This window comes from Gavialis gangeticus, unplaced genomic scaffold (genome assembly GCF_001723915.1).
Source record: "Gavialis gangeticus isolate Ggan-Ray unplaced genomic scaffold, GavGan_comp1, whole genome shotgun sequence".
Taxonomy (NCBI): domain Eukaryota; kingdom Metazoa; phylum Chordata; order Crocodylia; family Gavialidae; genus Gavialis; species Gavialis gangeticus.
This window is the reverse complement of record NW_017729029.1, coordinates 31,293,355-31,320,058: the sequence shown is the minus strand read 5'-3', so window position 1 is coordinate 31,320,058 and position 26,704 is coordinate 31,293,355. Positions and strand designations below refer to the sequence as shown.

General features: G+C 40.9%; 1 protein-coding gene across 1 annotated transcript in view; it reads right to left on the bottom strand.

Annotated features, from left to right (window-relative positions):
* Positions 1-1,592: 1,592 nt before the first annotated feature.
* POF1B (premature ovarian failure, 1B) overlaps positions 1,593-26,704 on the bottom strand; it is a gene marked incomplete at its 5' end in the record, with an annotated part of 44,523 nt that continues 19,411 nt past the window's right edge. Inside the window, 11 exons of the mRNA XM_019521026.1 lie at positions 1,593-3,064; positions 6,906-7,020; positions 13,436-13,512; positions 14,135-14,263; positions 15,074-15,184; positions 15,394-15,546; positions 16,486-16,599; positions 19,520-19,612; positions 22,767-22,841; positions 23,586-23,613; positions 25,869-26,041. Coding sequence (XP_019376571.1) covers positions 3,044-3,064; positions 6,906-7,020; positions 13,436-13,512; positions 14,135-14,263; positions 15,074-15,184; positions 15,394-15,546; positions 16,486-16,599; positions 19,520-19,612; positions 22,767-22,841; positions 23,586-23,613; positions 25,869-26,041 — 1,089 coding nt within the window. The remainder of the gene's footprint in view (positions 3,065-6,905; positions 7,021-13,435; positions 13,513-14,134; positions 14,264-15,073; positions 15,185-15,393; positions 15,547-16,485; positions 16,600-19,519; positions 19,613-22,766; positions 22,842-23,585; positions 23,614-25,868; positions 26,042-26,704) is intronic.

Here is a 26,704-nt window from a genome sequence, read left to right as displayed (position 1 = left end):
GATATTCCCCCAGATACTGGTGGTCACCCCTGATAAACTTATAGGTGGCCACCAGATCGCCCCTGAGCTCTTCCAGGCTGAAGAGTCTCATACACTGGGGAAAATTTAGAAGTCAGCAGCCAATCCAGACTGGGGTTCTGATCCCAGCGCCTGGTGGCCATTGCACTGACACAGGCTCTGGAGCTGGCAGTTTGCTTTGTCAGACTCCTTGATTGGTGATGGCTGAGGGACCAGGATCAGATTTAAAAGTTGCAGGCAGTCACAACCTACAATTTAGCCAGACCCAGATTTGGAACCCAGGATTTTCTGCTTCACAAGCACAGAAGCCTGTTGCTGTACCACAGACAAAGGCAATGGTGACTCCACTCTGCCTGCACACATTTTTGGGTTGGCAGCCTCTCAGGCCTCCCAGCCCTAAGGTACCTGCCCACTCTCCTCTTCTCCAAGGATACAGCCACTCCAGCCTCACAGATTGAAGTGAGAACCCAGATGGGGGTCTGAACAAGGTAGCCTCTATGGTGCTTCCCTGTCCTGCCTTCTACATTTAACAAACTTGTGTAGTATTTTTATACATTTACTTTCCTGTAAAACCTAGTCATATAGAGTTATTAATCCTCAACAAATGCATTGTACACCAGTCATTTGGCACTGTTACCATACAAGCTTTTTGCAGTGCCTAAACAGACTATAAAACGCATGATCTTACATCTGCTTTTCCTGTTGCCTGTAGAGTTTTTGTTTCTTCCAAACTGCCTATTTACTTGCTTCCAGCCATATATACATACTCTTGCTATATGATTTTTTTCTTTCAAAGATATGTGTACACACGTACACCATTTATTTTAAAAGCACATCTCGATTAAAGGGGTGCAGAAAAATAAGACTGCCACTTTTCACTCAGGCTTTCATGCCACAACCCTGGTAGCAGTTCAGGTTTTTTCGGCTGTGAGTACAGCATCACAAAACAGATGCAGACCACACTGTTTAGTACATTCCTACCCATTCATGGCCAACACTTTAGATTTAATTTTCAGGAATTTCCTATATAGGAGTCCAGCCTTTGAAGAACTGTGTAAGTTCTGGCCTGTTATTTTTAGCTGGGCATTTGTCTGAGGAAGGGTGGAGTCTAAAGACAACTAAGGAAGCACATACACAGTAATACTTTGAATCTGCACCTTATTATTTTAATAGTATAATTGCTGCTTCATGATTTTGAAGGGGAAAATCTATGGAATTAAAAATAACAATGATCTCCCTATTATTCCAGTGGTGCAGTGGGACCATCAAATCCTGCACCCAGCATCTGAGGGACTTGGAAACAGTGATGCTCTATGGCTGGTTCTTTGCCCGCTGTACTCAAGACTATAATGCCATCTTTACCACACTACTCTCAGATTCTACATGCAGAATTTGGGGGCCTTATCAGAGCAAATTGGTATCTAGTAGTAGTCTTTTAACATATTTAAAGTGCCTAATCTTTGAAAAAATAATAAAAATATAACGTTACATGAAAGAAAATGAATAGATAAACACTGGAGGTTTCAAAGGCAGGCAGCTACACGAACCAAAAAATTGAACTCAGGCAAACTATACATCTTAGTACTCAGGAATGTTTATTTCAAAGCTTTTATCATCACTAGCTCACAAGGGCTCTTTCACCAACCTACATGTCAGATACAAAACAGTTTCCAAATGAATATTTCTTGAAGTGGATGTAATTGTATAGAAAAGCAAACCTTTATAAATGTGATACAATAGTAGCACCCATTTAAAGTACTCTACATCTCCTTAATTCCCCCTAAATCTTATACAACTAGTATATCATTTTCTAAAACTAACAATATTGCTTACTTTTAAAAATTATATATAAATTGGGACACACACTGTAGTTCTGAATGAAGCAAAACTTTCCAGTGAATTAAGAGGAAGTTTTGCTCCACTTACAGAATTTAGCCCAAGAGCTATATTTATTCTAAATGTTTCTATATAGAAAGAAACCATAAACCATGTTCTTGAAATTTATAAGTTATGTATAACTTAATTTTTTTTTATATTAAGCAAAAGATATATGGTAAGATATAGTCACAGCTTTTCAGTAAAGGTTCAATCCAAAAATCTCTATTCCAACACAATCTCAAATATATATTTCTTTAACTGCTTACATGATTATTTTGCTAAATATTATATGTTTTGCACAAAAAAACCCCTCAGCAGCTGATGGAATACAGGCCAGAAGTAATTACAAGCAAATTTACACAAAGCAAAGAATATAATGACTTTGGTAATCTATAATTTCTAATTCAGATGTGTTTGTTTTGTAGATAATATTGGATAGATACAAGGATAATATAAATGTCACTAATTAAAATTTCAAGTAGTTCTATAATCTGTGCTTCTTGTTAACTTGACATTTTATCTCAATATTGATAGGGTAAACAAATGCAGGACTGGAACCAACGTAAGATTAGTGCAATGAAAATATTTTCAAATAGGGTTATGAGATTTCACTAGTCGAAAAATCTTGTATATGTGCAGCAAAAGCACAATATTTTTTATGCCTCATAAATTTAATACATGTAAAGGTAAGTAGTAAAAAAGAGGAACAGAAACTACTCAGTTATAATCAGGAAAGACTGAATGGTCTTTATAATTCACCATAGAGATGAACACACTAAATCAGGGCACTGTGGAAGTGGATTATCCAGCCCACAAAGCTTCTCAGTATGACACAGGGAGTTAAATGCCACTGCCATGCATTGCCCCCCCTTTCCTCCCACTGAATTTGTGCTTTTCGGTAGATGAGAAATGCATGTTCTTCAGCAGAAGTTAATCAATTGCTCCAATGAAAGCTCATACTTCCTTTAAATCTGTTATTTCCTTCTCTTTAATGTCTTCCCCTAACACCTACTTCTGAATTTCATGTTGAACCTTTTACTGGCTGAAAGACAGCAGAAAGCAAAGCAAGGATGATCATTTGGCGAGAACTCCTTTGAGCAGCTGCGACCTCCAAACGGATTTGTTCATTCCTGAATGAAGTAGTTCTTTAAGTGGAAGTGAAGTATTCCTGCCACAAAATAAACACCTCTCATTATATTTTTGTAATTAACAAAGCATTTACCATGTTTCTTATACCAATTTATTTTTAGGCAATATCTAACTTTGTTTTATAATTGAGGGAGTCCGTCAAGTCTTCCAGCTCATTAGTATGTGCCAATCGTGAAGGCTACCACCCTTACAGCAGCTAGTGCTATCAAAGACAAAGTCAAATCATGAAGCTGTAAACAATGTTATTAAGCACAGAGCAAATCCCAAAAAAGGGATGATTCACCATCTCTCTGAAACCAAGGGAACAAGGGTATCATTTATACTTATTTTCATGCTCAGAAAAGAATACAGAATTTAAATTGTTAGAATATAATAATATAGTTTAGATCAAGGTATCTCAACCCATGGCTCGCAACCCAAAAATGGGTCACAAGAATCATGAACGGCTCGTGCCTCCCACAACTGGGGGGGCACCATGGCAGTGAGTGGGGACTGCCTGCAGCTGCCACATGCTGTTCACATCAGCAAGCAGGGCCTGCCTGCAGGTGCCATGTTGGCGGCATGGGGGTAGGGAGAAAACAAGACAAAACATGGAAAGCTGTGGCTTTTCCTTTGCAGGCTGGCAGTTCCAGCCTGGAAGGGGCTGCTTGGTGCCTCCCCATGTCCCATGCACACCTCCCCACTCCCATACCCACCCCCTACCCCAAACACTGTAGGGCTGGGGCGGGGGGCAGTGGGTTGGGAGTGAGGAGCACTGGGTCCGGACTTGCCTTTGATGTTTACAAATGGGTCCTGGTACAAAAAAGGTTGAGAACCATTGTTTTAGATAATCTGTCTTAAAATGCTTAACAGTCTATAAACTTGGTTGTCTAAAGTTTACATGTCTCCAAATGAATGGCCTGATTTTCAGAGGCATTGAGCATTCACAGTTTCTACTCAACAATGCTGGAAAAAAACCCCAAAACAACAAATCATTTACACTCTCAAATATAAATATTTTGGCTCTGTTATTCAACTAGTGGTATTTAGCATGCCATGGGTGCTACGCATTTATATGCTACAGTAATTTGAGTCCATAGATAGTTTTCAAAGTTTTACCTATAAACACATCCACTATCCAATGACAAAAATATGCTTATATGCTGACTATCTTTGTGGTAACCCATACAAACTGAAACATTATCAGGTGTCATTAGAGTAACTATTCTGATGCTGGAGAAGTAAGGATGAATTAAGACTTCTGACAGGTTTCACTATAACAACACAATCCATTTCCAGCTGAAGTTTACTTAATGTTTTGGGGTGACTTAAATGGGACCAGGATTTCATCTTTAAGTCTTGTACAGATTTTTCATGTAATTCATAAGTTGTGCTGTTATTTTGAGAGAGAAATTATCATCATTTTTCTTAGCTTATAGTTCATCATCATTATTTCTCTACAGTAGATGAAAAAAAAAAAGGCCATGATGCTATACTTTGGCTTTTTCAATAGCATTTAACTTTCATAACAGTTCTATTCACCAAGGTTTGAACATAAGCAGGTAGTGTTGTTACAGCTGGAATTTCCTTTTGAATTGCATTATAAATGGATGAGTCTCAAAGCTGTCTCTTGCTATCTTCTGTATCCTTATGATTGGCAAATCACTCACATTTCCCAGTAGCAAATGGGATAATAAAATGTTTAACATTTTCTCCTCTTTTTCTATTCAGTCACACATCTCAAACTGCTTGTTGTTCAGCTACCATCACAAACTCATTCCTTGCAAAATTCATATTTTACTTTTCTTCCTAATCCTTTTACATTTCTCACTTAGTCTTCTCATTTTAGATCCTGTAACTTTCTTGTGAAAAGAAGAATGGGAGAGATTAACAATGCAATGTAGCATATGCTTGTGTGGTCTCCTTGCTTTTCACTCTGATTCTACCCACCTGAGGCCCTTCTGAATATCTTAGTCCTCAGATTTGAATTTAATTGTTTTTGCTGAAAGCCTACCAATCACTTGTTTAGTGTAAAGTTCTTTCAAAGTGAAAAAAAAACCTGTGTAAATTGACAGGCAGGTTTATGGTGCAAAATATTTTTATTAATATGATGAAATAAATGTATGTTCAAAGTTAAAAAAAGTACTGCTCACCTTAAACTGTTATCTGTTTATATCAGAAACCTAGGGTAAGAACTGTACTTTCACCCAAGGTAAAAGAAAGGAGCACAAAATGCTTTAATTTCACCTATATATGTGCACACAATCATTTTTAGTGGAAAATCCTGAGTTACTTTTGCAGCGTTTAAAAAATGAAGTGCTATGTGGGTGTACACATGTGCACAGCCCCCTGGCTGGAATGCTACAAGGTCACAAAGCACTACAGTTAATTAGCAGTTGCTAGTATTGGCAGCCCCTTTGCCACTCTGTGGCAACAGCTGATGGCAACAGCTGATGCCACTCCTTGCAGGCTTCCTTGAGATGGCAAGACTGAGTTGTCCCCATCCAATCAGGAGTTGCTACTCCTGGCAGCCTCATCAACTGTTGCACCATGTGACAAGCACTGCAAGCCCTCTATGGTAGCAGCAGCTGATGGGCAGTCTTTGCCGCTCATCAGCTGTTACCCCCCACCCCAGCTCAGCAGCGGTTTTATAAACAGCCATGGCAGCAGAATGGCAGCTCTGAAAAAGGGTTGGGAGATCAGAGTCCACTGCGCTACTGACAGATGCCCCTGCAGTGCTATGTGGTATTACAAAAGATAGGGCTATGAAGCAGTTCCTGTTTAAAATTCTTAGAGTACAATCTTCCTATTGCAGGCATTGTGAAAGACAGTCAAAAGTGGCTACCTGTGGATGACCCCTTTGCCAACCCTAGTACTTGTTTGGTGGTAGGGAAGAGGCTAAAACCCTAAATGGCTTCCAGAACTTGGATCAGTTTTTCCAGTAGTCAGAGAACATACCCCAGGTTTTGAAGAAGAAAAACACGACTTTAGGTCAGGCTGGGTAGGTGTCCTCCTGAATGCCTCTTCATTCTAGCCATTGTTGAATGTGTGGTACCTCGACTAAGAACTAATTTTTAGGGCTAGACTTTAGCAGGTACTTTTTCTTTATTGTACCACATTTAGATTTTTACACACGAAAAAGAATGGTACAGAGGCAAATTTAGGAAGGATTATCATACCTGAGGTACAAACAAAGTGAGGGGAAAAACCAGAGACTGTTTTGTTAATACTTTATTAAGAAACACAGCCCATTTTTAGAGAGAGTATAATTTCACACACTAGTAATACATTCTCTGGGCTCTTAGTGACTTATTGCTTGCTTCACTATTTTAATTTATAGAAACGGAGAAGTACTCCAAGAGCACATCTCCATATAAGAGAGCAAATTTGTGCTATTCTGCTGATGTGCATCCACTGCAATGCAGGCCAAAATGCCCTTCCTCAGGGAAACTACCATTTCCCCCCTCCTCCTGATGTGCTAAAGGAGCTAGGATAGACTCTGGTCAGCAGCCAGAGCATCTACTGGGAGGATCAAGTCTCCCTGTTTGCCAGTGTTCTGTTGGGGGTTTTTTGCAATGCTCTTTTTTTTGCTACTAGGTTTCCCTGGTAGCAAATGTTGTTCCCCTACTGCAAATTTGCAACATAGGGCATATTTTAATGTGTGGGGTGTGCAGTTTGTGGAATTGTAAAGAGGTCTGTGGTGCCACAAACCACATGTAGTGGCACATCTGGATGCAGCCCAAGAGAGATTCTCAGTTGTATTCACACTGCTATTTTACCTCTTTTACCACAAGTTTGCTATTAAAGTCTAAACACATAATCAATGGATTTTGGAATATGGAATCTGCACATGTTCGGGGGAAGCAACATGGATAACTTACACGTTTCCAACTATCTCCAGTCCTCTCAACTACAGTAGTGCAAGATTGATCGCCTGGTAATGTAGCTTTGTAGTCATCGGACAAGAGACCAAGAATTGGATACTTGTTCCTGTACCTGTGAAAAAATAGTAACAAACATTTAAAGGCTCCATTTAATTGGTTACTAGACAAAATTCCATTATTGTATTTACTTGTATATCACTTGTATCCCTCCCTCACAAAATTAGCATTAAGTAAGGAAGCTGATTTTTCTGACCGGTATAGAGGCATGGAAATACTAAGATAGTTGCTGCTCCTTTTCCTTCTCTTCCCTCCAGCAACTATATGGAGGGAGGGGTGAAGTCCAGCAAGGGCTGATCTGAGGGGTGGGGAGGAGGGTGCAACGTGATAAAAAAAAATATGGCAGCATGTGTATTTATGAAAGAGCAAATGGATTTTAAGAAGCTCACATTTGTAGAGATACACTCACTGCTAATTATGATCAATGCAGAATATGTTTTTAAATAATTGTAACCTGTATATATATCATGGGGTTTGTTAATTACAGAATCCATGTTTTTATAGCAGCTGTTAATTAGCAAGAAAACAAAACTTGAAAAGGACACCCAATTCTTAAGACTATTCCTAGTTTTAGATGTTTGGGGGCTGATCTCTAAGAAAATTGGGTTAAAATTAGGTGAATTGTTACAATACAAAAGTCAATTTGAGAATACTTGAAAAAGTTTTATTCTGCAAGCAAGTTCTAGAAATGGCATTGGGCATAATTTAGCAGTCATTTAGATGAAACAACTTAGTTTGGGGGGGGGGGGGGGGGGTTGGTTTGTTTTTTTCTTTTTTTAAAACTCCATACCCTTGAACTTCAGATGTGAGAACTACATTCTGGCACATCTCTCACTAATGGCAGCCTGACCTTCTTAAGTCTCTCTGAGTATAACCACTCAGTTGTTAGCCTTTGTGTCTTTAACTCCCTAAGAGAAATCCCCCAATTCTCCCACTCCTTGATCAGGTTTCAGCTAGGGTAACTGTGTACCAACAGTAAATTTCTCAGCAGGCCACACTAGTTTTGGCATCCACCAGTTTGTTTGGGAACAGTTTGTTGGGGACAAACAGTAACCTGACAGTTTCCTTTGACAGTAACCATTGTTTCACTTAAATAATAGGAAGAGCAAAACCTGAGACGTTCTTAACAGAATAAATAATCCACATGGCACCAGGCAAATATTCTGTTTATCATATGATTAATGAGAGATATATGCATTAAATAGTAACATGTCAGACATTCAAAAAAATTATGACATGATAAAAAAGGGCAAACCTGCCTCAAAGAGGGTACTCATTAAAAGCTGGCAGGGAGGCTTGTACAAAGCACTGCCCCTCCTGTAACCCAGTAGTAGAGGATATGGCAGCCATGGTGTTGGTAGGGATTGACGGGGAGGTAGAAACCTTCCCATCAACCTTTGACACTCTCAGCATCCTGGAAGCAGCCCTAGTCCTGAGGTACACATGCACCCTTTAAACTTCCCCTGGGCTGGGCACATTAAAGAGCATGTGATCAGCCTGGGATCAAGCAGCTGCCCACAGTGCCTGATGCACAAGCAGCCTGGCACCCAGAAATAAGGTCCCCAGTCCCTTTTGGAGGGGAACAAACAGAGATACCAGTTAATTCAAGCTAATTCATAAAATAATAGAAAATTAGGTTTGGAAGGGACCTCAGAAGGTCATCTAGTTCAACCACTGCTCAAAGCAAGACCATCCCCAACTAGATCATCCCAGCCAAAGCTGTCTAGCCGGGTCTTGAAAACCTCCAAGGATGGAGATTCCACCAACTCTGAGTAAACTGTTCCAGTGTTTGACTACCTCCTAGTGAGAAAATTCTTCCTCATACCTAACTTAAACTTCCCTTTCTGGAACTTGAGACAGTTGCTCCTTGTTCTGTCATCTGCCACCACTGAGACCAGTCTAACTTCATCCTCTCTCAAACCCCTCTTCAGGTACTTGATGGCTGCTATTATGTTCCCTCTCAGTCTCCTTTTCTGTAGACTAAATGCGCCCAGTTCCCAGTCTTTCCTCAAGTTGTGTGCCCCAGCTCCCTCACCTGCCCTCCACTGGACTCTCCCCAACTTGTCCACATCCTTTCTGTAGTGGGGGACCCAAAACTGAACACCATATTGCAGGTGTGGCCTCACCAGTGCTGAATACAGGGGAATAATCACTTCCCTTCACCTGCTGGCAACACTCTTACCAATGCAGCCCAGTATGCCATTAGCATTCTTGGCAACAAGGGCACACTTCTGGCTCATATTGAGCTTACTATCCACTGTAACCCCCAGGTCCTTTTCTGCAGAGCTGCTGCCCAGCCAGTCAGCCCCCAGCCTGTGATGGTGCATGGGATTGTTTCATCTTAAGTGCAGGACTGCACTTGTCCTTGTTGAACCTCACGAGATTTCTTTTGGCCCAATCCTCCAATGTGTCTCGGTCACTCTGAATCCTACCCTTATCTACTACTCCCCCCAGCTTGGTGTCATCTGCAAACTTGCTGAGGGCACACTCTATGCCATCTTCCAGTTCACTGATGAAGACACTGAACAAAACTGGCCCCAGGACCAACCTGTGGGTCACTCCAATTGATACTAGCTGCCAACAAGACATCGAGCCATTGATTACTACACTCTGAGCCCTCTGCTCCAGCCAGTTTTCTTTCCACCTTACAGTTTGTTCATCCACCCCATACTTCCTTAGCTTGCCTGTGAGAATGTTGTGGGAGACTATATCAAAAGCCTTGCTAAAAATCAAGGTGGACCACATCCACCTGTCTCCCCACATCCATGAAGCCACTCATCTCATTGTAGAAGGCAGTCAGGTTAGTCAGGTGTGACTTGCCTCTGGTGAATCCATGCTCAATGTTCCTAATCACCTTCTTCCCCTCTAAGTGCTTAGAAATGGATTATTTGATGAACTACTCCATAATTTTTCCAGGGACTGAGGTGAGGCTGACTGATCTGTAGTTCCCTGGATCCCCCTTCTACCCTTTCTTAAATATGGGCACTATGTTTGCCCTTTTCCAATCATCTGGGACCTCTCCCGATTCCCATGAGTTTTCAAATATGATGGCCAATGGCTCTACAATCGCATCAGCCAACTCCCTCAGCACCTTCGGGTGCATCTTATCTGGCACCATGGACTTGTATACATCTAGCTTTTCTAAATAGTCCCCAACCTGTTCTTTTACCACTGAAAGCTCCTCACTTCCTCCCCAAACCGTGCTGCCTGGTGCAGTAGTGTGGTAAAAGAACAGCACTACTTTGTCACAAGGTGACCTCCCCCATTCAATAAGGGACCCACACTTTCCCTGATCCTCCTCTTGCTACCAACATACTTGTAGACACCCTTCCTTTTACCCTTCACATCCATTGCTAGCTGCAAATTCAATTGTGCTTTGGCCTTCCTAACTTCATCCCTGCATACCCAAGCAATACTCTTATTAACTTCCCTAGTTATTTGTCCAAGCTTCCACTTCTTAGAATCTTCCATTTTGTGATTTAGTTCAGGGGTTTTCAGCCCCCACTACAGCATCACCCTTGTTGCTCTCCCCTCTGACCCTAATCCAGACACTCTCAACAGGCCTATCTCCAGCTTCATACTGGAGCTCTGAGCAATCACACAGCTCTTTAACGTAAAGTGAAACTCCTCCTCCTCTCCTTTGCCTGTCCTTCCTAAACATTCTGTACCCATCCATGACAGTGCTCCAAACGAGCTATCCCACCTAGGCCTGTGCAAAGTGGAAAGTATTTGATTCAGAATCAGGTAATTGGGAGGGACAGTGATTTGATTCGGTGATTCAAATCACTGTCTTGATTCAATTTGGCCAATTCAGATCCAAAGATTTGGCACCAATTCGGAGATTAAACCATAGACTAAACAGGCAGCAGTCCTCAAGGACACTGGACACAGCTGCCTCCAGCTCATAAGTCTGTTGTGGTGGTGGAGAGGGGCTTTTAAAGAGCTTTTAATGAGTCTCCCAATTCAATTCAGATTCAGAGATTTGGCCACCTAATATCTTCCAAATTGAATCAGCTACTGAAGCTTTGCACAGCCCTAATCCCACCAAGTCTCTGTTATTCCAATTAAGTTACAGTGCTGTGACTGTGCAAGGACTTCCAATTCTTCCTGCTTGTTTCCTAGGCTCTGTGCATTTGTGTACCAGCACACAAGGTAACTAGTTGATTGCCCCAATTTTTCACAAAGTACAAGAGCATCTTCCCTGTTGCCCTCTCCTGCTGGCTTTTCCTCTAGGTCTCCCGCTTCCCCACTTAACGCAGGGCTTTGGTCTCCATCCCCCAGCAAACATAGTTTAAAGCCCTCCTTCACAAGGTTAGCCAGCCTGTCTGTGAAGATGCTCTTTCCTCTCTTTGTCAGGTGGATCACATCTCTTCCCAGCAATCCTTCTCCTTGGAAGAGCATCCCAGAGTTGAAGAAGCCAAATCCCTTCTGCGACACCACCTGTGCAGCCAGGTGTTGATCTGCAGAACGCACCTGCTCAGGCCCTTTCATCAGAAGGATCAACAAGAACACAACCTGAGCCCCAGACCCCCTCACCCTTGCACCTAGAACCCTGTAGTCATTTTTCATATGCTCAGGGGCTCCCCTGGCAGTATCATTAGTGCCCACATAAATGATCAGCATGGGGTAGTAGTCAGAGGGCTGAATGAGCCTTGTTAGTAACCTCCATGACAACTCAGATCTGGGCTCCAGGCAAGCAAAAGACCTCCTCAGACAACAGGTCAGGTCTGCAGATGGCTCCCTCAGTCTCCTGCTGAAGGGAGCCCCCAATCACCACTGCCCATCGCTTCTTCTTGATGGTGGTCGTCTCGATCCTTGCCACCTTGGTGAGGCCTGGCCCATCTTCCTTCACCAGTGGAACGTGGTCCTCCCTCTGATGCTAGGGCTGCATATCTGTTCTCCAGACAAACCAACGCAGGTTGAGGTCAAGATCTCTGCTTGCTGCCAGAAGTCACAAGCCTCCAGCTTCCACCCTCTTGGGTGTTCACATCCTCTCTCTTGTCTAGCGCTGTGTCCTGGCATCTCTTCTTTAACAGGCCCGGAGGTCTCCTCCAGCATCAAACTGATGAACTCCTCATGACAAAGAATGCTTCAGAGCCTTGCCATGTCCTCCTGTAGTTCTCTTGCCTGTTTCCTGAGACACCACAGGAAGGCATCGCTCACACTGCAGACACTCCCTGACCTGGCTGTTTGGAAGGAACCTGCAAGCTGAAGTTTCCATAGTGCCAAATCTGGACCTGGGTGGAAGCCTTGATAGTGAGCAGTGCTGCCTGGACAGAAACCTCACAGGTGCAATCAGAGGCAGTGGTTCTGATATTGCTCCAGCCAGTTCCCTGGGTCTCTTAATCTGCCTCTTCTCTCTTACTGCCCTTCTTCCAAGCACATCTTCCCTAGCAAACTTACCTGGAAGCTGGCATGTTTATTACTTGTCGACCCCAATGGGTTCCTTTTTCCCCTGCTTCTTCAAGCCCCTCAAAAAGCAGGGGGAGGAGGGGAGAGGGAGGAGGGAGGGCCCATGAACTGACTTAGGAAGTGACCTGTAAACTGCCTGCAAACTGCTTACCCTGTTTCCAGCCCCTGTTCACTGGCTGCCTGGTCAGTTTCCTTTTATATCCTGCTGGGCCTGGATTGGCTCTGCCCCCTCACTAGGACTTCTGTCAAGCCCAGGCAGCAATCACTGAGTAGAAGACACCCACTCTGGGGAGTAATGAGTTAGGCCAGCATTAAGGTTTCACATCTCTTTGGAAGTGAAAATACATAGGTATATGTAGGCCCCTGGAAGACATTATTTTGTCAAGCTGTAATCTTTGTAGTGCAACAGAAAATAAAGTGCTATGGGCAGCCACACATTCACAACACCCTGGCTGGAGGGCAAAGGTCCTTCTCTAATCAAGGTGTGATAGAGAGATGATCTGTAGCTCTCCCCACCCCCAGGGATGCCTGTCAGTGAGTTGCATAGGCTCACTGACAGGCTTATGAGCCTTTAAAAGCTTCCAGTGTTTTTAAAAACAGGATCACTGTTGCCTGTCCTTAAAGAAAGCAAATCTAAACCTCCTTTGTGTACTCAGAAGCAAGTGAAAGATCTTGCCATTTTTATAGTCCTCTAGGCATACATATGCTTTTATTTAAAATAATTGGCAAACCTCTTCTTGCATGGAGTAAGACAAAGAACATTGTCATTTTTCAGGAAATATGCAGCCTGCCAAAGTTTTATCAAAATGAAATTTAGATAACACAAAGTACTGATTTTTTTCTGTTATTTCTTTTAAACAGTATTAACATAGTCAGTGAGACCATATGGATTGAGTTCTCTCCAGAAAGGTTTTCTTAATTGGAATTTTTGTAATTCAGTTGAAATTTTTAAAACAGGATGTTGTATATCACTGACTGCAAGAGGCTATTTCTTTGAAGAGCTGTATCCACTTAAAATTTAAAAAGGACATATTTCTTAAAGAGTTTTAACCCCATACCTGGTGATATTGACAGTCCTTGTTACACCTGGACAGTGATTGCATGACAGTCTTTCATTTTTCAATCTGAAGAGTTCCTGAGGAAGCCAAAAATAAAAAAGTGAACTCTTCTGGAAAGATCATTAGGGAGTTTAAACTCCTTTCAGAAGGTACTATGAAATAAAGTTTGTCATTCCAACAGCCTGGGACAGGGGAAGGCCTCTACTTAGCAGTCAGTGCAACTACAATAAGTTGGGCAAAATGAAATACTCTTTAAAGGAGGAAAAACATTTGAATGGGGTACATAACTCCTCTCTCAAAGCTCTGAAGTATACTCAGATTCCTCTGGCATCTATTGACCGTGGAGAAGGAGACACCTATACATGTACAAAGCATCTTACAAAGGAGTCTTGGAGCACATTACATTTTTTTATACTTATAAACTGTTTCCTAAAGATGTATTTGACCTTGATATGTTGACAAAAGCGCAAGAAAAGAGCCTTGTTAAAACATACAGGTAGAAGAGGAATTATAGAAAATTGAACTATTGGAATGGTGCCGTGGCAGGACTTCTCTTGTCCATCCCTTTTCATTCTATTGTCTCTTTTAATTGTAAATTATTTATGCCACTGACATTTGGATTTTCTTGTGGCCCTAAACAGGGGAAGAATAAACAGAATTATTATAAAAACCTACACAGAACAAAAGCTCATTCCTTACCTCTTCCTGCTGTTTAATAAAAACTTCTTTGTCTTCCAACTTTGAAGTCAGTTCATGCAGCTTTATCTGTAACTCACTGTTACTTCCATTTCTTCTTGAAACATCTTGCTGGCACTGACTTAACTGAGACTAAAAAAAACCCAAAAGAGGTACAATTGTACATATTCTAAAATAATTTCATAGGAATAAGTTCTGCAATCTGTGCACCTAGAAGTTTACCAGAAAATGGAATCCCTTTATTACTGCTTTAACTTCATAGCAGAGAACTGATGCAATTAAATTTGAATATTAGAGGAAGAAATTTTTTATTCAAACTGTTTAACAACTCTGACTGCTTGCTTTTAAATTGACACCTATACCTGTTTTTTCACAGGCAAACAAAGGAAAAATGGTTATGTTAGACCCAAAATAATCTGTCATTAAATCCACAGAAATACATAATTTAAAAACAGTTAAAAAGAGGAAAAAACAAGACAACAACACGTACACTTTCGTGTCTTTAATACTTGGGCTTGGTGACCTTTTTGGTCTATTCATTTGCTGGTCATATTTAAACTTATTTTACATACGTTTGTAAATTTACTCTATGAACTAACCCCTCACATATTTTGTCACTAGTTTTTGCCGTTTACTGTTTGCATTACTGTGGCACAAGATTTAGACCACATAAATATGAATGTAATAAGTCTGATCCTCTGGTCTGTGTGATATTCTGGTCACAACTCCAAAAACTAATAACCCTGGATAAATAATACAAAACAAGATAGATAGATTATCAGGTTCCCATTAAATTAATTTAAAAAAAATTCTGCAGCTGCAATAAATTTATTCTATGCTTCTTACTTTTTAGTTCAGAAAATGGAATTTGCTTTTTAATAGTGCCTATATATTACTCAGAATTCTGTATTATGCTACAAATCTATAAGATAATCAGCATACCCTAAGATTGCAGATCACTCTATCTTTCTCTTCTCTCAAGTTGTTAATCATTTCCACATAACGGCTGGAGAGCTCATCTGTGGCGGACTGTACCACTGAATTAGAACAAGTCTAGAAAACAAATGTTACAAAATTAAATGCAATATTGATTACAATATAATTTATCACACTTGTAAGGATATAACAGGATCTCAGTAGCTGATAAAAACAAGTTTATTCTGAATTAATATGCTTACTAGAATGTCCATTTTTTCTTTAAAATATCTACTGCCAGTAATTAGTAAACAGTAATATTTTGAGATAACAAAGAAATCCATTACCTGCCTTCTCAGGTTCTGGATCTCTTGTTCCAAAGCACGTTTACTGTACTCTAGTTCCTTTAAGTGACACTCCTTCTCTCCCTCACCATGGCGGAGAGAAAGGATCTGTTCTTCCAGTGAGCGACATTTCGCAATATTTTCTCGGAGTCCTTGCTGTGAAAGCAGTGCACAAGAAAGTAAAATTAGATATGGAGCAGCGTGGTAGTCTCGAAGTCTGTCTTTGAGTAGTGCTCAATATTTGGGAATATACAGCTATTTATACACAGCCATTTCTTTATTCAGATCTGACGTAGGGCCAGATAATGGGAGGTGTTTCAGAAATTCAACTTTCTTCGTAGCCAATGGGAACTAAAGACACCTTCCAAGATCAGATCCTTAGTATGCAATTTCACCGAGGGTTGGCTGCACACTCAAGACTGGAAATAGGCTTTTGTATTTATTGTTCCTGGAACAAGTGGGCATGCTAAGAACTAGGCAAATTCAGTCTAAAACAGATTATAAAACTTTACCAAGCACTGGATTAAAAAGTGTTCTTCACATTTTTGTTTTAAACAATCTTCTTCCCCTCTTACAACTACCCAGCTCCGATTTCAAACTAATTTTATCCATTAGGCTGAACTGCTAATTTTGAATTTTTTATAAACAATGGCAACTATTGTACACAGAACTTTAGTGAAGGGGAAAAAAAATAAAGTGCTAGCATGCTGCGCTAATTATTTCTCCCAAAGCATTAAGTGAAGAATAATCTCTTTTGTGAACTACCACATCCCACACAGGACACATTACCTGTTATTCACATGCAACCAGACATGAGTCAATACTTAAAATACATTTAGAAAAAAGTTTACTCCCACTTTAAGATCTTCTTAGGTTGTCAGAGAACTATCAGCTGGCTTTAGTATTACATGAAAGTTGAGATGAAACAATCATATGGCTTCAATTACACTACAGTTCAGCCAAATCTACTTACAGTTTAGTTTGTCCATGAAGAATAGATTCGTGCTTTTTATTTTATTTATAAAGCTCAATGGTATTCTGTATGTTAGTTTTGGGTGGTAGTTATTTTGTTATGCAATAAGTCTTCCAACTTACCTGCTGCTGGCGATTATTCTCTCTCAGAGAAGCCAGCAGTGTTTCATATTCCTTTGCCTGAGATTCTTTAAAAGCAAGGTCTTTCTTGAGCAACATATTTTCAGTTTCCAGTTTCTGAAAAATAAAAATAAATCAATAACTACTGCAATTTCTCTACTGAAATAATGGACCCTTTCTTTTAAGATACAAATGAATGGAAAAAAAAGATCAGCTCATCTTGAAGTCAGCATCTATACAGAAGGAGACAAAAATATAAAATCTAGAGGTGGTTCAAGCACCTACTGTAGCAGGGCAGCAGTAGAGGCTCAGGTGTTGGTTGCTAGGGGCAACCAGGAGGAACTAAGGGCCCACATCTGGTGAGTCAGCTGACCGGAAGGGGCAGGGCTGACTACTACAAGACCGAGACTGGAAGCTGAGTGCTCTCTCTCTCTGCTGGCAGCCAGGAGGACAGAGTACTGCCTGACTAAGGGAAAGAGATTGGCCCTGAATGTGGGAAAGAGAATAAGGCCTGAATGTACCAGCAGCTAGTTACATGGGTGAGAGATGTGGTGTGGTTTGGAGAACGTTTAGCCAGGAGGATTAACTTTGTGTTATAGCCCAGGGGCTTGCGTTATTGTTTGTTGTTGTTAGACCAGAGGACCGGGTGAGGCTATTAGGGGTTGGAGGAGGCCTCATAGGTGCTCCACAGTAGCGTGGGGATCCCGGTGCCAGAGAGGGCACAACATTCAGGGGTGCATTGACCCCAGCCCCGGAGCGGGCAGTGGCGAGAAGCCCCAGAAAGGGGACGGAGATTGTTCACAAGTGCCAGGGAGCACGGTTGTGAGGCAGCCAGAAGCGCAGGTGGGGCGCAAGACAGTGAAATTGACCAAACAACATCCGGTACATCTGCGAGGCTTGGGGCGTGGTACAGGGGTGGCTGGAGCCACGCATAGCCCATAAGGCTGGGGTGCACTGAGTTACCTAAGATAGAACAAAGACTGAAATACATCAAAGCACCGTGTCAGAGAGGACTAAGGGCAGCCTCCCTTATACATTGTTGACATCAAAGACGTGGTGGGCGAGATGTGAGGGTGCTTTTAATATCATATTGGCATGGTAGGGGGTGCCAGGGAGTTCATGGCCACCTCTAGGACTCCATGCTGTTACACTACATTGAACACCTTCAAGAATAAATTGGATGCTTATCTTGCTGGGATCTTATGACCCCAGCTGACTTCCTGCCCTTTGGGTGGGGGAGCTGGACTCAATGTTCTTCCGAGGTCCCTTCCAGCCCTAATGTCTATGAAATCTATATATAAGGGTAGAAACACATCTCCTGATGCCTCAAATGGTGAGCTAATACACTTTGCTACTGTTTGCTATGCCACATGAGAGAAAAAAAGTGGCATGACAGAAGGTAGTACCAGATTCTGCTGCTTTTTGGTGACAGACATCTCTTACTCTGTGGCAGGAGAACACAAACAGCATAAGCTGCTTACTCTCTCCAGAGACCCCAGGCAGGTGCTATGGAGGTTTCACAGTTCCTCGAACTCCTGGAGCACCTGCCTGGCTTGCCCCACTTACAGAAAACCACCCTAGAAGTCTCTCCAGACATGGAGAAAAATAGGGGTTACCTGCTCACCCAGACCTGTCCCTGATAATCCCCCACTTGCAGACACTCCTTGTGCTGGGGAACAGGGCAGGCATCTCCCACAGTGGCCCCTCTTCATTCTCAACAATGGGTGGGGAGGAGGGGAAGAGGGCACAGCACATGAGGTTGCAGATATAGGACATGAATAATTTACCCCAGATATTATTCTGTAGTTTAAAGACAGTTCTGTGCTGGCTACCTCTAATAGGCCCTAGACAAACTAGGTGGGAGAAAACCAGTTTAGCTTGAGGAGTGAACACCTCACTATGTATGTAACCAATACATAGGAATAAAACCTTAAACTGGTGTATAGTTCCTCCTCACTCGACATGGACATACATAACACCTAGAATGGTTTAAATGCAGTTTAAGCCACAAGCAGACAGACATACAAGCCTGTCAAGCTGATTTAAAGATGCCTGGAATGGTTAAAAATTCTACCTGGAAAATCAAGAACTATTTTGAACCAGTGCACTGAGAAATGGTTCAGTGTGAAGGGTGAGCACGAAGGATTTCATGACAGAACTAGTTGGTCTTCCAGGCATCTCCCACTGCATCATTTCTCACCCCTCAATTTTCCCCCACTGCTGCAACTGGGTGCTCTAGTACACAGACAGGTCACTACTGCCCCCCCCAGTTTTTAAATCAACAAGTTGCTGGTTCAATAATCAGTTGAGTCCTTGCTCCTGAACTGCAACCCCATATTATGCCTCCCAGCCTCTGGGACCCAAATAATATGGGTCCAAGCACTCCCCACACAAGTCAGGGAAGTACACAGCAGACTTCAGTCAACTGCAGACTATTGAAGGGTTTTGTACTCATGTTTAGGAGAGAAGGGAAAGCAGAAAAGTGAAAGAGCCCTCAGCCACAGGTCACCCAGTCCCTGGAGCCTCTAAAGCATCAGTGCAAGCACATACAACTGTAAGGCATGCTGGGCTGGGTGCTCCCTCCCACTCCCTCGTGTCGGGGTGCACAATTTTGAACTGGTTCTCAATCAGTGACATATGAGAATGCTTCAATTGTTATGTGTCTGTACCCTGTCCTACAACCCTTACAGATTGGTTCCCGATCAGTGACATGTTAGAATGGCTCAGTTGCTCTGTGTCTGCACCCACTGGGGAGTAAGTTTACCCTGAAGCAGAGTGGCTTACACTAGAATAAGGCTGTACATTAAGTGTCAGTGTACTCCATAGCAAATATACTGTCTATCTGCAACTACAGTTTCCTTAAGATTAAAGCCAATATCTCAACTTCTTGCAGACATTTAAAGCAGTGAGAGGCACATACCAGAGGCCTGATTTGTGTAAGAAAATAGACTCAGTGATCAAAAGTTACCCCTCCACTGTTACAAATAATTCAGATAAGCCAATGAAAACTAAAAAAAAAGAAAAAGCAATGACCTACCCCGAAATCACCTTGTAGATGGCAAAGTTCTTCTTGCAAACTGCTGAAAGTAGAAAGCACGAGTCTCAGTGATTTATCTGATGTCACTCTCATCTGGGAAGAAAAGGATCAATTTTCAGTATTTTGTGGAATATAATCTTTTACCGCAATTAGAGAGAGTCAATATCAGTAATAAAACCATTTTTCTTCTGGCTTAATGGTACAGATTTTGTTTGAAATATGCTTAGTGACTTTATAATGGCAGTAAAGAGGAAAATAAACTGCATCTCGAGTACAGCCAAGGAGGTGATCCTCCCCCTCTACGCGACGCTGGTCAGGCCACAGCTGGAGTATTGTGTCCAGTTCTGTGCGCCCCATTTCAAGAGGGATGTGGACAACATGGAGAGGGTCCAGAGGAGGGCCACCCGCATGATCCGGGGACAACAGGGCAGACCCTACAGTGAGAGACTGCGGGACCTGAACCTATTCAGCCTCCACAAGAGAAGGCTGAGGGGGGACCTGGTGACCGTCTATAAACTCACTAGGGGGGACCAGAAGGGTTTGGGGGAGACGCTGTTTCCCCTAGCGCCCGCTGGCATAACAAGGAGTAATGGGCACAAGTTGATGGAGAGGAGGTATAGATTGGACATCCGCAAAAACTACTTCACAGTTAGGGCGGCTAGGAGCTGGAACCAACTTCCAAGGGAAGTGGTGCTGGCCCCTACCCTGGGGGTCTTTAAGAAGAGGCTGGATGCCTACCTGGCTGGACTCATTTGAGTCCCGTTTCTTGTTTTTGGGGTTTTTGTTGTTCTCCCGCCCTGGCGGGGGGTCGGGCTAGAAGATCTACTAGGTCCCTTCCGACCTTTAATCTATGAAACTATGAAACTCACTCTGTAGCTAGCCAAAAAGCGCTGCTCACATTATTCAGCTTTGAAACTTCAATCAATGTCTACAAATGTGAGACTTATGCTCACTGCAAATTACAGTTATTAGTTCTTGCCTCACAGGACAAAACATATATTCAAATTAATAAAGACCAAGAGAAATAAAGAGGAACTGGAAGCATGAACTTAATGAAATAAATAAATATGCTAGTATTTAATATTTTCAGCTAGTTTGCAAGTTTAGTGCTTTTTGAGTTTATAGCAATTTAATAACCACCACTCCCAGGAAACTACATGGCAGCGATTCATCTCTGAGGTTTGTGAAATGAAGGCTTTAGCCCAAGGACAAAGCCATTAAACAAAACAAAAAACCCCCAAAAAACCAGCTCCTCCCTTCAAAGTACAAAACCAAAAAGATTAAAAGGATTTAACTGAACATTAAATAAAACCAATAGCACTGGTAGATGCAACTTTACCCATTTTCATTCCCCCCCACCTCCATCATTAATACATTCAAACAGCTGTGTGTCAGTTTACATTAAAGTGATTTTTTGTTGCAGTATTGCATGACCCAACTTAAAATCCTGGGAAGGAGCATCAAGTTTTTTTTTTTTGCCAAATACAAGAACAGCTACAGATAGTAAGTGCTATAGATCCTGAGATGATAAACAACTGCTTGTCACTAACCTAAATATAAAAATAACAGGGCAACATTATCTACTATAAAATTGTCTGTTTCCCTTTTTGTATGGATTATATTAATAGGATATAAATTACCAACACACAATACTGTTGAAATCTTCTTTTGCAGGACTTACAACGTCAGACAGTTAAAAACCAAAGCACTTTTATAACATACAAGATGCGTTTCAGTTTACATTATCAGTATTAAATAATTTATTTTACACTAAAGTCAGAACTGGCTGGAACTACAAGTATCAAAATACCATTTTGTATTTATCAATACACACAAGTGCTCCGTTTTTACACCATCTGTACCTGGGCCTTCAAAAATGCAATTCTAAAGCTATGGAAGGTAAATTTCTGTTAGAAAACAGAGTTAGATTTTAGTTAGAAATTAGAATTTCTCATTTTTAATTAAGGTAGAATATGATAGAATTCCAGTTTTAACTTAAGATATTTCACAGCTATGGTCAAAAAGGTAAACAAGACATCTACACGAAGAGATTTTCAATAAAGAACTTAAAAAGCATTTGGGTACCCGAGTCCAAAATTGAAATCCAAAAAAAAAAAATTTTTTTTAAATGCTCACTTGCTAACCCTTGTCCTGAAGCTGCATTGACTAGAAAGAAACTTGACTGCCTAACCCAGCAGCCACTGGCAGATGCTAAATTTAGTCATATGACTCAGATCTGACAAATTTTACACTAGATCCCAAAACCTGTGCATCCTACTACGCCATACTTGCAAGGCAAGAAGTCTGATTTTGGGGATCTGTCATAAGTGTCATATGATCCTTAATGACTGTTGGGTTTTTAAAAGCTTGGGGTACTGGGAGTCCGACACCAAGAACCCTCTCGCTGATGTTGGGTATCTGGCACCCTGGGACCTTTAAAAACCATGGATACAGCCCAGCTGCACCTGCTACCCTTTGAACATGTCAGCAAGCCACCTGTTCAAATTACAGTATGATGTAAACCAGTTCACTTTTGTCAATTTAAAGAGGAACATCTTTGTCGCTGATTTGGCATTTTAATCACTTCATGAATTTCTTGCACGTGTGGCATGTTGCCATTTATCATGCAATTAACACAAGTCTGCCAGGGGCCTGTATTGACTATACAAGTATTTTTGTTTTTACTTTACTTTATTCCCTATACACATAAAGATATCTTTGCACATGCCCCTATGAGCAGCTTGGTGCCTGGCATTTAACTCTTGCCCAAGTTCAATCAGAATCTGGAAAACAGACTTTGAATGGTTGTAAGAAATTAAGGGAGTTGTTGAAGTATGACAATTAGACATTTGTTAAAACCATTAATGACTTTTTAAACCTTTACAATTAGAATCTTAATACAAAGAACAACTAACAAAAGCTCTAAAGATGTAAAGCAGGTGCTATTAAATCCTTCCCTATAAGACTAAAATAGTTTCCAGCAGAACTGAAAGACAGAATTAAACATTTTAAAGAGAAAAAAGTGCACTGTGTAAAAAGTAAGTAGTCTGCTGAAACAACTGTGATGGCATACCATTAAGACCAAGCCCATAGTAAGATTCTAAGAAGTATAAGGCATTAGGATAAAATAAAATATCTAATGCGTATGTTCACGTGTGTTTCAGGAGATCAAGACAATTACTAGCTGCTTCAACTTAACTTTTCCCCTTATCCCCATCTCTTTTAGTGGTTTATTTTATTTCCATACCTGAAGGATATAGCGAATTAACTGCTTTGTCGATTCTGATAATCCTTTAGGAATCAAACATTCAATGTCTTCAACCTAGAAGTGGAATGAAGGGAATAAGAAGTCAAACCAAATACAACTGGTTATCTTTAAAATCCTGAGAAGTTTCATAATATCTCTTCATTAATTACACATCACTATGAAGAAACATGGTTACTGTGATATAATAAATGGAATGTGAATAGATCACACCCCATCCAGAAATCTGTGTTTTACACTCTATATAACACTAAATTAAGTTACATTATTTAATCTTTTGATTGATCAATATGCTAAAAACATTTTTTTAGAATTAAAGTGGATCTTGCATTTAAAAAGACCCAAATGGCTAATTAACCTCCTGTTACAGAGAAATAAAAATGTTATATTAAATTGTCACTATCAGTTTGTAATAGAATCTGATCAAATTTCCATTGCTAAGTATAGACAGAGTTATAGGCACCAGAAAGACCAACAAGCTGAAAGAAGCACTACAGGTATTTCAATAAATGGCCCTCTTTTCTGCTGCTTACTATGGAAGTATTACTTGACCTTCTGACCCAAAAGCCTTAAAAAAATTAAGGCCTTTATCAACATCATATTTACAACTCTACAGCTGTAGATTCAGAACCCTATTAATAACCAAGAATCTTCTATTATCATAGATTCAGTAGGCTGCTCCAGATCTTCAGCTGATGAAAGTTCATATAGCTTCACTGCATTCAAAACAGAGGGTCCATTTCATTCCCACCGCCAATGGAAGTCAGTGACAGACCAGACTGGATTGCACCGGACACTTACTTCACTATGATATTCAACGTTGGGTTTCCTGTAAGACACACACAATGACAGATTGAGAGAGAGTACTTCCTGCTGATTTTAATGCAGAATAGAAAAACTGACCCAATACTCAAAAATGGTACACGGCAAGCCTTTGTTCTCTCCCACCTTTTAAAAACTTTGTACCAGAAGCAAAGGAGGGTTAACCCCAGCACAGACTTTTCTTTTATGAAAGGCAACATCTGGGAACCATTAAAACATTTCAAAGCATTACCAACACTTTAACAGTTACCAGGATAAGTTAATTCATAGTTAATTCTGATTTCTTGCAACAGAAAATTATTAAATGGTCACTAAAATTGATGAGTACCTTTACTGCTTTAGGGAAAAAATAAACATGGGTCAGTGAGAGCAAGAAAAAACAGGGTGGGGAGGGAAGGAACCATAGTTTTAAAAGAGTTGAAAAGTTTATTTTGAAAAATAAATGCAGCCTGGCGAGATTAGGTATCAAATAAGTCTTTCAAATACTATTAATCTATGCAGCTTAATTTTCATTTAGGTGCTGTACATTACAATGCATGAAGCTGATCTCATAATCCAAAATATGCCTTAATATAAGGAATAAAGCTACAATGTTAACATAAGGGTAATTTTTCTTAACATTTTCAGTTGAGTAATGTAATTGTTTCTTTGAGCAACATGTCACAGCACGCTGCTCACACACTGCAGTATACTTCCTATGCTGTCTAAATATCTCAACAAGAGTGAAGATATGTAACTCTTAAGTGCTTTGAGCATTTAATCACAGACAATGCGAAATATACTGGATTCAATAAAGTTGCATGGTTATGGCCATCTCTCATATCTGTATGCAAGTCACTGAGTGCATAATCTGTGAGAGTCCTAGAGTGGGGTTGTAGCTGTGATGGTCTAGGAATTCTGAGGGGCAAGCATTTCTTAAGGTGATATCTTTTATTGGACCAACTGCATAGTTGGGATAGAGTCTGATAAGCTTTTGAATCCAAAACATTTTTCTTTGGTCACCTGAAGAATATCTTGCATTCAGAAAACTTGTTTAACTCTATTCTAACTATGCAGGTGCTCCAATAAGAGATATCACCCTAAGAAATCATAGGTTCACAGAAAATTAGGGTTGGAAGGGACCACAGGAAGTCATCAACCCCCTGTTCAAAGTAGAACCATCCTCAATTATATTATCCCAGACAAGGCTTTGTCTAGATTCCACCACATCTCTGGATAGCCTTTTCCAGTGCATTACTACCCTTCTAGTGAGAAAGTTTTTCCTAACATCTAACTGAAACTTCTATTGCTACAACTTGAGACCATTGTTCCTTGCTCTCTCATCTGCCATCACTGAAAACCGTCTAGTTCCATCCTCTTTGGAACCAACCTTCAGGTAGCTGAAGGCTGAAAATAATCCCCCCCTCACCTCAGTCTTCTCTTCTCCAGACTAAATAAGACCAGTTCCCTCAGCCTCTCCTCAGAAGTCATGTTCCCCAGCCATCTAACCATTTTTGTTACCCTCTTCTGGACTCTATCTAATTTGTCTACATCCCTTCCGTAGTGTGGGGCCCCAAAACTGGACACAGTACTCCAGATGTGGCCTCACCAATGCCAAATAGAGGGGAATAATCACTTCCTTCAATCTGATGGCAACACTCCTACTGATGCAGCCCAGTATGCCATTAGCCTTCTTGGCAACAAGGCCACACTGTCAGTTCATATTCAACTTATTGTTCACTGTGACCCCCAGGTGTTTTTCTACAGATCTGTTATTTAGCCAGTCAGTTCCCAGCCTGTACCAGTGCATGGGATTGTTCCATCCTAAGTGTAGGACTTCACACTTGTCCTTACTGAACCTCATGAAATTTCCTTTGGTCCAGTCTTCCAATTTGGCAAGATCTCTCCAAATCCCAGCCATACCCTCCAGGATATCTACTACTCCCCACAGTCGGTGTCATCGGCAAATTTGCTACGGGTGCACTACGTCTTATATTCCAGATCGTTGATGAAGGTATTGAAGAAAACCAGCCCCAGGACTGACCCCTGAGGCACTCCACTTGATACTGGCTGCCAACTAGACCTCAAGCCATCGATTACTCTTGCATGAATGTTGTAGGAAACTAAATCAAAAGCTTTGCTAGACTCACTTCTCTCCCTGCAGCCACAAAGCCAGTTAGATCATAAAAGGCAATCAGGTTGCTCAGGCATGGTATAAACTATGGTATGCAATCCTAAGATTTTTAAAATACCAGAAGGATGGGACAACTACTCCTATAGTACCTCCTTCCTAGCTTGTCCACATGCTGCAGTAAACAGCTGTACAGGTCATTACTCTTGCAGTTCAGTTCAGCAAGTAGTTCTCCAAAATATCGGCAGTCCAGCTGGTCATTACATTGCTGAGGACACGGCATATATTGCTGAGGACATGGCATACATTGCTGAGGACACGGCACCTAGAAGTGGGGCAGGGGTGAGAAAGGCAAATCAATATCCCAATTAATATGAAAAAATAACATGAACATTTTTACCTTAAAAAAAAAAAGTGACGACTGAACTTCAGAAGGTTCATGACATGCATTATTATTTGTTTGCTCTTATTATTTACAAAAGTTTTTGTATTTTGAAAAAAGCAAGACTTGTCTTGGTAATAATCTTTTACCGAACCTATTATATAACTTGGAGAGGTATGTTAGATAAGTCTTTGGACACAAAATACCCTTCAAGTCCAAAAGCTCACCCAGCGCGTCTCCCAATTATGCACTTTAGGCAATGATTACAAAAAAAAAAAAAGCACCAAACAAATCTTGCTTTCATGTATACCTTGGACCACTCTGGCTACAGTAATACTACACCATCTATCTCATCATTTTTTCAATAAAGTGCTATAAAAGCCAAGCAATTCCTTTACTACACCACAGTGATAAAAAATAAAGAAGCAAAAATCAGTCTCATTACACTAAACTTATTCCAAAGACTTCTCACTGAAAACATCTTTCTACTGTCTCAGTGTGGTCACTGTTCTGGAAAGGAAGGTGCTAAGAACTGGGAATTAAGCTCTCTTTTTAAATATATTTAATGAACAGCACACATCCTTGTGGCTTTGTCTGCAGAGTTAA